At 30.9% G+C, this 15,265-nt stretch overlaps 1 protein-coding gene across 4 annotated transcripts in view; it reads left to right on the forward strand.

The window, feature by feature from the left end:
- The window catches only part of LOC114349438 (period circadian protein), a 152,974-nt gene that overhangs the window by 129,813 nt on the left and 7,896 nt on the right, over nt 1–15,265 (forward strand). For 2 of the 4 annotated variants that reach the window (XM_050654255.1, XM_050654256.1), the window contains exons 19-20: nt 8,712–8,804; nt 11,069–11,245. In XM_050654255.1, the coding sequence (XP_050510212.1) occupies nt 8,712–8,804; nt 11,069–11,245 (270 nt within the window). The remainder of the gene's footprint in view (nt 1–8,711; nt 8,805–11,068; nt 11,246–15,265) is intronic. The other 2 variants (XM_050654257.1, XM_050654258.1) reach the window with 1 other exon arrangement.

Genomic DNA, 15,265 nt, shown 5'->3' on the forward strand with positions numbered 1-15,265 from the left:
AGAGGAGAAAAATATGAGTTGTTGAGAATTATTATGCAAGGAAGGATCCAAGGAAAAGAAGCATCTCCTGGCTGAGGAACCTTAGAGAATGGTTTAACTGTAGTTTATTACAACTGTTCAGAGCAGCAGCCAACAAAGTGATCATAGCCATTATGATATTCAACCTCCGATAGGAGAGGGAACTTTAAGAAGAAGAACCCATTGAAGAGAGAGGAAAAACTTTGGAAACTTAAATTTTCTTGTTTAATCTGGTTTTGAGGTGATTACACTAACCATTGATTAAAAAAAAGTAGAACTGTCAAGCAAATATAAAAATAATACATGCATACGATAGAAAACAATCACGTAATATTAAAAGCGAAGATATACTCCAGGGAAATAAGGTTTTTGTCGGGACACTTGAGCAGCCAGGTTGCAAATGGATTTTTTGGCTACTATATACCTAATACATTATAAATACAAAAATACCCGTCACAGTTCGGACGAGAAACTTAGTTATTAACAAAAAATAAGGGTCAGAAATGGCAGTTTTTTCATTTAAATCGCTACAGGTAAAAATAGGGTAATTATATACATACAGTTCATCTAATTTACTTACCGTTGCACGTCATTATCTACGTTAGAGATCTAAGTTGACACTGTTGCCCAATTACAAAAAATTCTTGAATTCATTTTAAATCAAATACGTCACACAATTTTTGCGGAAGTGGATTTTACAGCAAAACAAATTAATATTCAATGTAAATAAATAAAATCTTTAAAAATAGAAAACAAGAATTAAGTTATAATCTTACGTTAAAGTACATAATAAAAACAGTAAATATATTGAAACAAATACTTGTAGTAAATAATATAAACAAATATGAACTGTCATCATCGCAACTGTCAAATAAATGTTACCAATGTATGTCAAAATGCCACCTTTGCTCGATTATACTTACAGTGTATTCCGAACAAATGTGCTTCATAAAAACGCTTTATAATCCATTTGTACAAATTAAATGAAACATATTATTGTGTATTTCTTTACGTTAACATTAATAGAAATTTTCAAATATTATTTCTACGGGTATATAATAAAATATGTCTAGTGGCTGTAATGCCAGTGTACTCGACAAAGTGATTATAAAAAGAACACACCTACCGCCTAAATATTTCGTGTTGGTATCATGTGACGTCACGGGCTATGACGCGGATGACGTGCAACCGTAAGTAAATTAGATGAAGTATATATTATTTAGAGTAATCGTATTTTAGTAGATCAGCCAAGGTTTAAAATGGAACTTTTTGAATTTTAGTCCGATCATTTTTTGCTTCGGAAAATGGCAATATAAAACTAAAATTTTAAAAATAAAAAATGTGCTATAACTTTTGCGAAAAAGGCCTTAAGGCTTTGATATTGCAATAAAAGTTGAGTCAAACATTCCATATAACGCACAAAAAATTTTAAGACGATTCGTCAATTAGTTTAAATTTTATTCAATTTGTTTATCGCAAATAGCTTTTTTTTCGCAATGTTATTGTTCAGAAAATAATAATGACATAGCAATTCTGTGGAAATCACATGCAAGAAGAATAGTTATGTTTTCAAAGTGTTGAAAAAAATCATTAAAAAGTCGTTTTTATCACTCCGAAAGAAGTTTAGTAAAATAGCGTCATTTTTGGCTTATAACAATTTGAATAGCTTTGTTAATATTGACTATAGAGTAAATATACTTTAGGATTTAAAAAGCTGGTATTTTTACACGAATTTTCAGAAAAAAACTTTTGGCCTAGGTTAATTCGGCTCAAAGTTAGCCACTTTTATTATTTAATCCTCAGTTACTTTTATATACATCAAATTCTCCTGTAACAGTGTTAGTTACCATACTACTCCGAAACGGCTTGGCCGATTTTTAGTATATCCTATAGGAGGAGAAGAGGTTTTAATCTATTTTTCATACCCATAAGTTATAAGGAGGGTTGCACCCTGACATTTTTTTTTATTTTTTTGGACAAAATTATCTACCTTAATTTTATATGATGTAGAAATAAAAAATACATACAACCCTTAATTTTCACTCTTTTATCACCAACCCCTATTTTCGTTAACAGCCATCTATATATTTACATCTAGAAAATTCTCCTGTCATATTTACTTTCCATAGTCCGAGACCGCTTGACCGATTTTTATGTAATTATATATGTGTATTCGGTAGGTCTTAGAATCAGTCGTAATCTACTTTTCATATCCCTGAGTGATAAGGGTGAGTTCCCCCTAACATTTTGTAATGTTAGGTGGGGATGTGTGTACATAACGTACTCTAAGACTACGAGTACATAGAAATTAAAAAATTATGATCAAAATCCATCAACAAGCTCCGGCGATATAAATCGCAGCATATGTTTGCAGAATCAGTTTCATTTTTTCAGTGCACGGATTTTAATAATTCCTCTCCACCGACCACGAATTAATTCCGTTCGGACGCCATTTTTAAAACTTTAATAACCACTCTGTTGTGGTTCAAAGTTTACTCAAACTTTTACACATAAACTATATATCTTCAACTTTAAAATAGCTCTAGTTAGGTTGCTTAATTGTTATAAACAAAGTAGCCGTCAATTAAATAAAAAAAAGTAGCTAACTTTAACCGTAATTAACCTATAATTTTTATTTGAAAATTCGTATAAAAATACCAGTTTTTCAAATCTCATTGTAGTTTTAGCCTACAGTCAATATTAACAAGGTTATTCAAATTGTTTATAAGCCAAAAGTGACTCTATTTTAGTAAAATGTTTTCCGAGTGATAAAAATGACTTTTTAATGATTTTTTTAAATACGTTGAAAATATGACTATTTTACTTTCACGCTGTTTTCACAGAATTGCTATATCATTATTTTCTGAACAATAACATTGCGAAAAAAAAGCTCTTTGCGATAAACAAATTGAATAAAATTTAAAATAATTGACGAATCGTCCTAAAATTTTTTGTGCATTGTGTGGACTGTTTGACTCAACTTTTCATGCAATATGAAAGACTTAAATTCATTTTCGCAAAAGTTATAGCAAATTTTTTATTTTCGAAATTTTAGTTTTATTTTGCAATATCCGAAGCAACAAATAATCGGACCAAAATTCAAAAAACGCTATTTTAAACCTTGGCTCATCTACTAAAAGAAAAATATTATAAATAAGATATTCAATTACCATATTTTTACCTGTAGCGATTTAAACGAAAAAACGTCCATTTTTGACCCTTATTTGTTGATAATTAAATTTCTCGTCCAAACTGTGACGGGCATTTTTGTATTTATAATGTATTAGGTATATAGTATCCAAAAAACCCATTTGCAACCTGGCTGCTCAAGTGTCCCGAACATGGTATATTTTTGCCTTATTTCCCTGGTGTAATAAATGATGGCATTCCAAAGGCAAGGCTTGTTTAAACATAATGTTAATATCGTATGGCAGTTTTCCGGAAAGATCCTTTCATTGGTCTAGGGCGGGACTGATGGCTTTAAATGCCCTTCGAAACACGGTGACGGTTCATAACATTTTTAGGTCGTTGTTGGTGCCGAAAATCTGACTTGTGCTCTCCGGCTTAGAAAGCAAGTATCTTAGCCGCTGAGCTACGACCGCCATTTTGTCTTCACTTCCTATCTAAACCATGGGGTTTTCTTCTTTGAAATGTTAGTTTTTAATATCTTTTTTGATATATTTACTTAAAATTTGAAAGATAAAAGTTCATAGTCTCTATAATCCATCAACATTCGATCTTCGCTTGTCCACTGCTGGACATAAATCTCTTTCATAATTGTCCATCTGTTTCGATCTTGTGCCTCTTGCATCCAATTCCAGTGACAACGTTTTAGATCATCAGTCCAACGTATTGGTGGACGACCTCTGCTTCGGTAGTTACCATCTCTTGGTCTCCAATCCAGTATCCACTTTATCCATCTGTTATCTGTCATTCGAGCCACGTGTCAAGTTAGTTTTATACGACGGAGAAACTCAACGGTTTGGTTATCTTTTCCTATGCGAATCTCATGACGTCCTTCCCATAGGCCAGGAACCGAAGCTTTTCACCTCGCAATTTTTACAAAATGGATCGATTTGCTTGAGAATTTGAAAATAAGTAGTGGATAGTCCAAAGATCAAAATCTATATGATTTCGAAAGGCGCTTTTACCATGGGGGTGGTTGCCACCCCATCTTGGGGGTGAAAATTTTTTATTATATTTTGACCATAAAAGTTGGTAAAAACATTCATTCTAAGCAAAAAATGCCCCATAAATTTTTTTGATAAAATTAATAGTTTTCGATTTATTCTCTATCGAAAGTGTTAGTTTTGTATAGAAAAATCAATGTTTTTCGATATACTTACTCATTTACGATTTACTCAATTTTTGCCGTAAGTAAAATTTTTTTAAACCAAGTTTTTGGGAATTAAATAACCTACAATTTTGTATTTAAACATTTTTTCGTATCTCTGATGTTAATCTTTCTATCCTGAAGAAAATGGCCTTTTTTACCAAACTACAAAAATTCGTTATTCGCTTTTAACTTAAGTTTTTTAAAAATTAATCATTCTAAGCCAGCCACACCTCTAGAATCTATTAATAAGACATACATAAATAAGAATGAATAAGGCCAATGACTAAAAACACCGCTAACTTACATTATTATGCTTCCAATTGGATTTTTCCTTTTTTTTTTTCAAAAAAACATATTGATTTTTTGACCGAAACTTTTTTATTTTTATCTTAGAAAGTTGGATCAAAATCAGTTTTGTAGGTTTTTACAAGAGCTATAAGTCTATTAGTATTAAATCTTTTTAAAATCCTCAGTCGCAAAAAGAGGTGACTTTGAAAGGGTCGGTAAAGGTAGTTTTTGCATGTTATTACAAATTTTAATTGTCAATAGCTCACTCAATTTTTGCCGTAGAAAAAATTTTTGCAAACCAGTTTCTTGGGAATTAAATAAGCTGCAATTTCATATTAAAACATTTTTTCGTATCTCTGATGCTAATCTTGTTATTCTGAAGAAAAATCTATTTTTTTTAAACTACAAAAATTACTTATTCATTTTAACTCCATTTTTTTAAAAACTGATCCTTCTAAGCCGGTCAAACTTCTAGAACCTATTAATAATACATAAATATGTAAAAAAGACCAAATAAGGTCAATGACTAATTTTAATTAGGGTGGTGATTAGGGGGTTGCTTGCGATCACTTTTTCGCTGAAAAAAAAAGGGATTGACATTATTTTCATTATAAGTCACTTAATTTTTGAGCTAGAGACTTTTTTTTTATTTCTGGAGATAGATATTTTTAAGTGCTTTAAATTAGTTTGAACAAGTTGTCCTCGAAAAATGCATAGTTTTCCCGTCTTTTGACTTTGAAACTACAATATTTAGCATTTGACGAAGAAGAGCCAACATATACAGTCGAACCCGCTTATTAGAATAGCCCTCGTGCCAAGCAAAAATATTCCTATAACCGGGATATTCTAATAACCGATCAGTGGTGGCTAGCAGAAATAAATGTACCGAATATACGTCGTAATAGTACAACACACTTTGTACATGTACATACTGTATGTACATGTACATTGTATGTACATGTACATAGTAAGTATGTACATGTACATACATACGTTATGTAGATATATTATGTATATGGTTCTATTTCTTTTTATGTCAATAATACAGTACCTAGCGTAACTATTACTTATTCTATTAAAACACCAAACTACATTATTTGTGCATGCATACCTACACAAATAAGTATGAAATGTATGCAATATGTAGATATAGGTATACATATTTTCTTATTAACATACATACAACATACTTACTTTTTTTCTGGAAAAATAATCGGTAATCTGAGACTATTTGTTTTGTTACATAAGATATTAGCGTTGATTGAAATATCGACAGGTCCTATAAACTAGAAAACATAAAAATTTGTGGGAAATTGTAGGTAAAAAGTTTTTGGTAACTTAGGATTATTAGATAAAGCGGTATTCTTTTGCTAAAACGTATTACTATAAACGGTTAAATTTATTAAGGAGTAAATGGAAATGTTCCGGGATCTCAAAATTCTATTCCTTAAACCGGGATATTCCTATAAGCGGTACTCTAATAAGCGGGTTCGACTGTAGTACAGAGTAGCTCGATTACTATTAATCTTAAAGAAAATTAAAAAAAAACGGTTTTGTTTATTTTTTCAAAAGGTACATTTTTTTTAGTAAAGTTGTTTTAATAAAACGAAAAATTTTAGAGTTATCGGCAGAAAACTAATTAAAACATTGATTTTTTCGATATAAAACTAATACTTTCGATAGCGAATAAATCGAAAACTATCAATTTTATCAAAAAAATGTATGGAACGTTTTTTGCTTAGAATGAACGTTTTTACCAACTTTTGTAATTAAAATATAAGGAAAAATTTGCACCCACGAGATGGGGTGGCAACCACCCCCATGGTAAAAGCGCCTTTCAGCATCATATAGATTTTGTTCCTTGGACTATCCACTACTTATTCTCAAATTTTCAAGCAAATCGATCTATTCTGTAAAAATTGCGAGTTTTTGTCCTATTTTAAGCTTCATTACTTGGACTACCACCCTGACTTTACAGTATAAGGAACATGGACAATGCAGTCCTTATGCGAGTTTTTAGCGCGGTGATGCCGATTTTATCAAAAAGAATTTGTAATCGAACATTAGAAAGATTAAATTAAAACTGTTTTAGAAAAGATAATCTACAATTTTAGCATTCATATATGCATTTAATAATATATATGCATAAGTTTATTTGATATACTATAGTTATTACGCATATGAATCCTATGAATTGTAGATTGGCTTTCTAAAACAGTTTTAATTTAGTCTCTGTAATGTTCGATTGCAAATTATTTTTGATAAAATCGGCACCACGGCGCTAAAACTCTCACAAGAACTGCATTGCCTATGTTCTTTACACTGTAAAGTCTAGGTGGAACGGACATTAGTTATTTATAAGCCTATACCTGGTCCTATAATATACAGAGAGAGTCTGTAAAGTGGAATAAATTCAATATCTCAAATACTAATTGTTTTTTTGGAAAATGCTCAGACCCGTCGATTAGTATTTCAAATTGTCCTTTTTGACATTCAATAATAATGTATACAGGGTGTCCCAATTTAGAGATATGACGTCATCGTCGATTTTCTTAAATGGCAACACTGTCATTTTGATAGCTAATTTGATAGGGTTTGTAAAGTTATACATAACTGCAAAATATCAAATTTTTATTCTCTACCATTTACAAGATAATAGAAAATAACAAAGTTATATCTGTAATTTGGAATATATTCAATAATTAAAATACTAACTGTTTTTTTGAAAAATGCTCAGACCCGTCGATTAGTATATCAAATTGTCCTTTTTGACATATAATAATAATGTATACAGGGTGTCCCAATTTAGAGATATGACGTCATCGTTGATTTTCTTAAATGGCAACACTGTCATTTTGATAGCTATTTTGATAGGGTGTGTAAAGTTATACACAACTGCAAAATTTCAAATTTGTATTCTCTACCATTTAGATGATAATAAAAAATAACAAAGTTATGAAAAAGAAGTAATCAACTAATAATTGAATTTAATTATTTCAATAAATTAAGCAAAAACTCATAATGTTGCCCTCAATTATTGTCAAATTGTCAATGGGCAACGTTATGAGCATTTGCTTAATTGAAATAAATAAATTCAATTATTATTTGATTACTTCTTGTTCTTCATAACCTTGTTATTTTTTATTATCTTGTAAATGGTAGGGAATAAAATTTTGAAATTTTTCAGATGTGTATAACTTTACACACGCTATCAAAATAGCTATCAAAATGATAGTGTTGCCATTTAAGAAAATCAACGATGACGTCATATCTCTAAATTGGGACACCCTGTATACATTATTATTATATGTCAAAAATGACAATTTGATATACTAATCGACGGGTCTGAGCATTTTTCAAAAAAACAGTATTTTAATTATTGAATATATTCCAAATTACAGATATAACTTTGTTATTTTCTCTTATCTTGTAAATGGTAGAGAATAAAAATTTGATATTTTGCAGTTATGTATAACTTTACAAACCCTATCAAATTAGCTATCAAAATGACAGTGTTGCCATTTAAGAAAATCGACGATGACGTCATATCTCTAAATTGGGACACCCTGTATACATTTTTATTGAATGCCAAAAAGGACAATTTGAAATACTAATCGACGGGTCTGAGCATTTTCCAAAAAAACAATTAGTATTTGAGATATTGAATTTATTCCACTTTACAGACTCTCTCTGGATACCTCGTCTATTGATCTTGTTCCTACGCATATCTCTTCGCTAACTACAATATTCGTCATGATCTGGGTTTTAGATATACATATTTATTTTCAATCCCCTTTCTACCGAGGAAAAGTATGATCCATATGCCATCTCAAAAGTACGCGTAGAAAAACATTTTTTATTAAAACATGCGTAATATTACTATATCTTAATTGTTTCGCATATAAATTCTTATTTAAAGAAAAAAACTTGCAAAATTTACTAGAAAAAAACTTTTGAAGTATTAAAAAAACAGTTTTAATGTCTCTAAAAGCAGATTTTTGTTGCAATGATTGCATTTGGCTAATAGTGAATGTTTAGATAGAGTTACTTATTAAAAATGTTATTTTAGGCCTTGTCTGAATGCTCTAGAAAGGACTTATGGTTACAGTCACCCCTAGTTAGCCCGCCAGATGGCGAGGCGCAGCTATTTGTACCAAACAAGGTTATTTTACTTGTTTTATATGTTGTTTGTGTCTCTGTGTCACAAGTTAATGTTCTTTTGAGGACAAATAAAAATTCTTCATTACAATCAGTATTGTCGTAAACATAATGCCTTAAAAAACAAATATAACGATAAAAAAAATTATATTTGGTCAAGCAAAAAGACTATAAAGTTTTCATAGATAAATCAAATAATTATTCCATCTCAGTAATAAACTATGATATAATGATTAAGTAGGTACAGTGCACAGATTCTAAAGATGCCGGTGGGGGATGGCGTCTATGCGCAGTATTATAGTCGGTGTATGGGAGAGAAAGTATTCGAAATAATGAAATAACAAACAGTATAGAATCTGTTATATAATACTGTGTCTATAATACTGCGCATAGACGCCATCCCCCACCGGCACCTTTAGAATATGTGCACTGTACATTGTATTTACAGTCGATAAATAGTATGATAAAATTGATCCAAATAATGGCATAACCCAGACATCCAAAGTGAAAGTTATCCTCCAACACCAAATTGTTCGATATGGTCCACATAATGTTCAGAAAAAGTCACACCAATTTGAGCGTCGGGTTTTGGGGGTGGGGAGAGGGGGGAGAAATCGGTAAATTCGTAGTTATTTACGTTTTTCGTCGATATTTCTAAAACTATGCGGTTTAGCATGAACCACCTCCTATACAAAAATGTTCTACATTAAATTTGAAATAAAAAAGATCCTATGCATAATCCTTCTAAAATGAACGGTTCCAAAGTTACGGAGGTAGGATAGTGTAATTGGTCTAAAAAAACGCCTAACCAGAAATCCAAAGAAAAAGTTTTCCTCCAACACCAAATTGTTCTATATGGTCCACATATTGTTCAGTAAAAAGTTACATCATTTTGAGCGTCCGGTTTGGGGGGGGGGGAGATGGGGGAGATGGGGGAGAAGTCGGCAAATTACTAGTTTTTTTACTTTTTCCGTCAATAGTTCTAAAACTATGCTTTGGCGTAAACAATGTTCTATACAAAAATGTTCTACATAAAATTTAAAACAAAAAAGGTCCTATACATAATTGTTATAAAATCAACGGTTCCAGAATTACGAAGGGTGAAAAGTGGAGGTTTTCGATACTTTTTATATTATTTGGACAATTGATGATGATTTTGGGTAGTGAGGTTGAGGTTTCTTTAAGGACTTATCACTAACATACCATCGGCCACTGAAATAGCAAATTTTATTTAGAAAAAAATTTCTTTCATCAGTAATAATATTATAAATTGCCCAAAAAATATAAAAAGTATCGAAAACCTCCACTTTTCACCCTCCGTAACTCTGGAACCGTTGATTTTATAACAATTATGTATTGGATTTTTTTGTTTTAAATTGTATGTAGAAAATTTGAGTATAGAACATAATTTACGCTAAAGCATAGTTTTAGAAATATTGACGAAAAACGTAAAACAACTACTAATTTACCGACTTCTCCCCCATCTCCCCCCAAACCGGACTCTCAAATTGGTGTAACTTTTTACTGAACAATATGTGGACCATATAGAACAATTTTGTGTTGGAGGAAAACTTTTACTTTGGATGTCTGGGTTAGGCCTTTTTTTGGACCAATTATAATATACTATCTCCTTACCTTTGGAACCGTTCATTTTAGAAGGATTATGCATAGGGCCTTTTTTATTTCAAATTTTATGTAGAATATTTTTGTATAAAAGGTTGTTCATGATAAACTGCAGAGTTTTGGAAACATTGACGAAAAACGTAAAAAACTACGAATTTACCGATTTCTCCCTCCTCTCCCCCCAAACCCGACGGTCAAAATGGTGTGACTTTTTTCAGAACATTATGTGGACCATATAGAACAATTTGGTGTTGGAGGATAACTTTCACTTTGGATGTCTGGGTTTGGGTCTAGTTATACCATACTAAAAGAAGAATTTTTATTTGTCAGACCATTATTCACAACCGCAATACTTGTTTTGTTTGTGTGCTCATTGTTTCTGTTTTAACTTTATCCAATTTGCATTTCTGTTTGCGTTTCGTTGTTCATGTTGATCACAGCATTGAATTTTGCTGTTTTTTTAGCAGTTTTATGTTTTTTTTTTAACTTACACAATATTCCAGTCATGTCAACAAATTGAAAAAAGATAGTATAGCTTTAGAACGAGCTATCAGCAACATATATCATCCACATATTAAGTCAAATAATCATCGTATATTTGTAAGTTAACTTTGAGCACTATTTAAACAATTTTGAATGTTTTAGGTACCTCATCCGCCTGAAAGGAATAGACCACGTATTTTTCAAAACAATATCAACAGCATTGACGAATCTAGCAGTTGCTATTCGTCATCTTACTCCTCATTTTTGAAAACTGACGCTGGTTCAGGCTCCAATGACGATTCTAATGTTATGGATACCAAATCTAACAGATGTGATGAGGTAAATATTTTCATTGTGAAATATGGAGATCTTTATCAAAATTGAATATTAAAAATATCCAAATTGATTTTTTTTAATAAAACAGGTTTTATTATTCACACTTATCCAATACCATTTATAAACTCAGACTGCATGCAGAATATAAGTGATATTAAGTATTTATACAGGGTATCCAGAAACTCTCTCGACAAACGAAGACCGGAGATTCCTCAGATAATTTTATGATAATGTAACCCAATTCATCTAGTCAGAAAATGCTTCCTAAGGGAGCTAGAGCTCTTTAAAGATGGCGTTTTGTAATTAGTTTTTTTTTAAATAGCTCCAGAACGCTTTTATTTAGAAAAACGAAAACTGGTACGCCTATTTATCTTCCAGAGATAAATCTATTGCGAATTTCTAGTACTGGTCATAGGCGTCCGTTTTGTGTAGGGCAACGGTTATTTTATAGTATAACTTTTTTGTCTTTAAGTTTTAGGCATTTTTAACTCTGGATTATTAAATTGTGAGGTATTCTAGTACTAAAATGTACTCTTGCTTTAATTTGATAGGATATACCGTTTTCTAGAAAAATCGATTCGAAAATTTTTCATTTTTTGAATTTCAAAAAAAGACTTATTTAGAGAAACGAAAACTGGTACGTTTATTTATATTCCAGAGTTAAATCGATTTTATTAATTGCGAATTTCTAGTACCAGTCATATGCGTCTGTTTTGGGTAGGTCAACGGTTATTTTATCGCATAACTTTTTTGTCTTTAATTTTTAAGTATTTTTGACACTAAATTATTAAATTATGAAGTATTCTAGTACTATAATTTATTTTTGCTTTAAGTTGGACTTTAAGCAAGAGTGCCTTTTAGTGCTAGAATACTTCTAATAAGTAACGATAAAGTCATTAGTTTTCGAGATATTTGAAGTTAAAAATGAAAAGGCACACTTATAGGCCAGTAAGGATCTGCGAAAAAACGTCTATTTTTGGATGTGAGAGGTGGCATTCGGATTTTTGCAGATAAAGTTAGGTGACAACTTCAACAATAATAATTGACTTATGCTCCTTCGCAAATATTCCCGAACATTAATAAAAAAATTAAAATATTTAAAAATTTCGAAAAACATCGATTTTTTTCTGCTTTCTCTGCTTAAAACTTTAAAACGATTCGTTTTGGAACAAAGTCGTAGAGAAATAAAATAAAGATAATTGAATTTTGTATGATATACAACTGGTAAAAAATGTCTTAAGATATTACCTTTTCTGCAATATAGCAATAAATACAAAATAAGGGGGCAAAATAAGTCTGTTTTTATTCAATATTTTTTAACCACTTTGGTGGCACTTAGAACCTTAGTAATTCGCTTAGGAAATTCTTTGTAACATACTTAAATCGTGTACCAAATTTCATTAAAATCGACTTAATAAATTTGCAATCTAAATGTTTTTAAAAAAGTTCAAATTTTTTAAAATCTTTCTGTACAAAAAGTAGACCATTTAGAAGTTGGCTAATTTTTTTACATATAAAGAGGTGTTCTACCTATCTAATACACTTTACAGAATTAAAATTGGATTATTTAAGGGGCTCCAGCAATGTTTTAAATTTATAAACAATTTTTTGGCTTATAAACAAATAGCTTTGTTTAATAATAAAAAAATTCATTTTTAGCAATGCAAATAATTAAAACCGGTATAATTTGACTTAAACTTTCAAATGCTGTCAGCAGAATTGCTATTTTATTTTTTAATCAAACGTTATTCGCGTTCAAAAATTGCAATTTCTCGATTTTTTGAAAGTTCCACCGCGTTTGTCTCGAAAACTATGCATCCTACGAAAAAACTAGTAAGAACATTTTTTGCTTAGAATTACCCAAGAAATACAAAAAATGTTTTATTTTGCGAAAAATCTATGTTATGTAATTCCTCAAGTTCTTTGTTTATAACAATCTTATCGACATCCGGATCAAGTGTACCCAAAAAATTCGTGTTCTACGGGTCAAAATACATAAAAAAACTTGGGTAAGTCCATCTAAATAAAGGAGCCCGTAGCACCCCCTCCTGGCCACACGACTAATTTGTTTATAAGCCAAAAAATTGTTTATAACTTTAAAACATTGCTGAGGCTGCTTAAATAATCCGATTTCAATTCTGTAAAGTGTATTAGATAGGTGGAGTACTTCTTTATATGTAAAAAAATTGACAAATCTTTGTATGTTCTAGTTTTTGTCGTGAAAGATTTTAAAAAATTTTAATTTTTTAAAAAAAGTTTAGATTGCAAAATTATTATGCAAAATCTAGTAAGTCAATTTTACTGAAATTTGGTGTACGGTTTTAGCACATTACAAAAATTTTCTAAGCGAATTAGGAAGGTTATAAGTGTAACCTAAGTGATGGAAAATCATTGAATAAGGACAGGCTTGTTTTGCCCCCTTATTTTATATTTATTGCTATTTTGAAGCAAGGGTGATAAATTAAGACATTTTTAACCAATCGCATCGGATAGAAAATTTAATTATCTTTGTTTTATTCCTATAGGACTTTGTTATAAAAAAATAGTTTTTAAGTTATAAGCAAAAAAGTAAAAAAACGAAACTTTTTGAAATTTTTAAATATTTATTTTTTTTTTATTAATGTTCCGGGCATATTTGAGAAGGAGCATAAATCAATTATTATTAACGAAGTTATCACCTAACTTTATCCGCAAAAATCTGAATACCACCTCTCACATCCACCTAAAAACAGATCCTTACTGGTCTACTTATTTTGATTAATGTATTATGCTCCTTCCTTTTTAGCTTCAAATATCTCGAAAACTAATGGCTTTATCGTTACGAATGAAGAATATGTTATTTACATAGAAAGTATTGAAGAATCAAAAAATTGCACTAAAATAGAAATTCCGATGGTGGCGTAGAATTTGGGAAGGGTCAACCGTTCACATTCCCCCGTCGTACGCCTCTGGTAGTAGCCAGAAACGTTTGTTTAACATAATTTAGTAGAAATCCACTAGGAAGAATTTCCTGTAGCTGGCTGTATACCATTAATTACAAGTAAAATTTAATAAAAAATTTTGGTCTTGGTAAAAGGTATATTATTTTAAAAAGCCCTATAGGGCTACAAACATCGAACAGAACGTTTTCGCTCTAAAAAGAGCATCATCAGTGTTGCAAGAACATGGTGAGCCAACCAAAAAATACGAAGGTCAAAGCCTTTCAAAAATGGACTAAAAGTCACATCAAAATGCTAACATAGCAAATTCCAAAGGATGGATATAATCCCTAAGGATATGGCCCTAGGATAACATATGACTCCCACACGTTGTAAGTGGGTCAAAGGTAACAAATTAGGTCATTATGTTACAAGAGCTGACAGGCAACATAATTTAGTAGGGTGTACAGTACCAGCACCACTTAAAAAATTTCGTGTTGTTGTCCCATGCCTGTCAGGAAATATTCAAAAATAAACAAAATAAAAGTTTTACTTTGACACCCTGTATTTCGGTTATTATCAACTTTTGTATTAAAGTAAGTTAGCTTAAATCGACCTATTTTAAGCTCAGGAATCGGACGTTAAGCTATGGCCCATTCTTTACCAAACATCCTGTATATTGCAAAGCATTGGTACTAAAACACTTCCATGTGGGAGGCCGTTCTTTTGAACTCTCCACCTACTGTAAAGGCGGGTAATAGCGGACGCTCAAGGTATTTTACTTATAAAAATATCAATTATTACTTCATAGTATTTAAAACATGTTCAAATTAAATGATAAAGACTACTTATTGATACTTTATTTAAAAAACAGCATAAACAACGATAAAACTAATGTAATAAACATAAAAAAAATACAGTTGTGTCCGGTTTTAGCCATGCTTGTCGGGTAATGGCGTCAGAGGGCCGCTATTAGCCGTATCCCAATTTTATTGGCAAAAGTCACACACAAATATTTTTTTGTACATCAGTACATGCTTTGTGAGCCCAAAGTGCACATAGTGTACATACATCTCATCCATACCTCGTTGTTTTTTCCAAACTC

This window comes from Diabrotica virgifera, chromosome 6 (genome assembly GCF_917563875.1).
Source record: "Diabrotica virgifera virgifera chromosome 6, PGI_DIABVI_V3a".
In the NCBI taxonomy this organism is placed as follows: Eukaryota; Metazoa; Arthropoda; class Insecta; order Coleoptera; family Chrysomelidae; genus Diabrotica; species Diabrotica virgifera.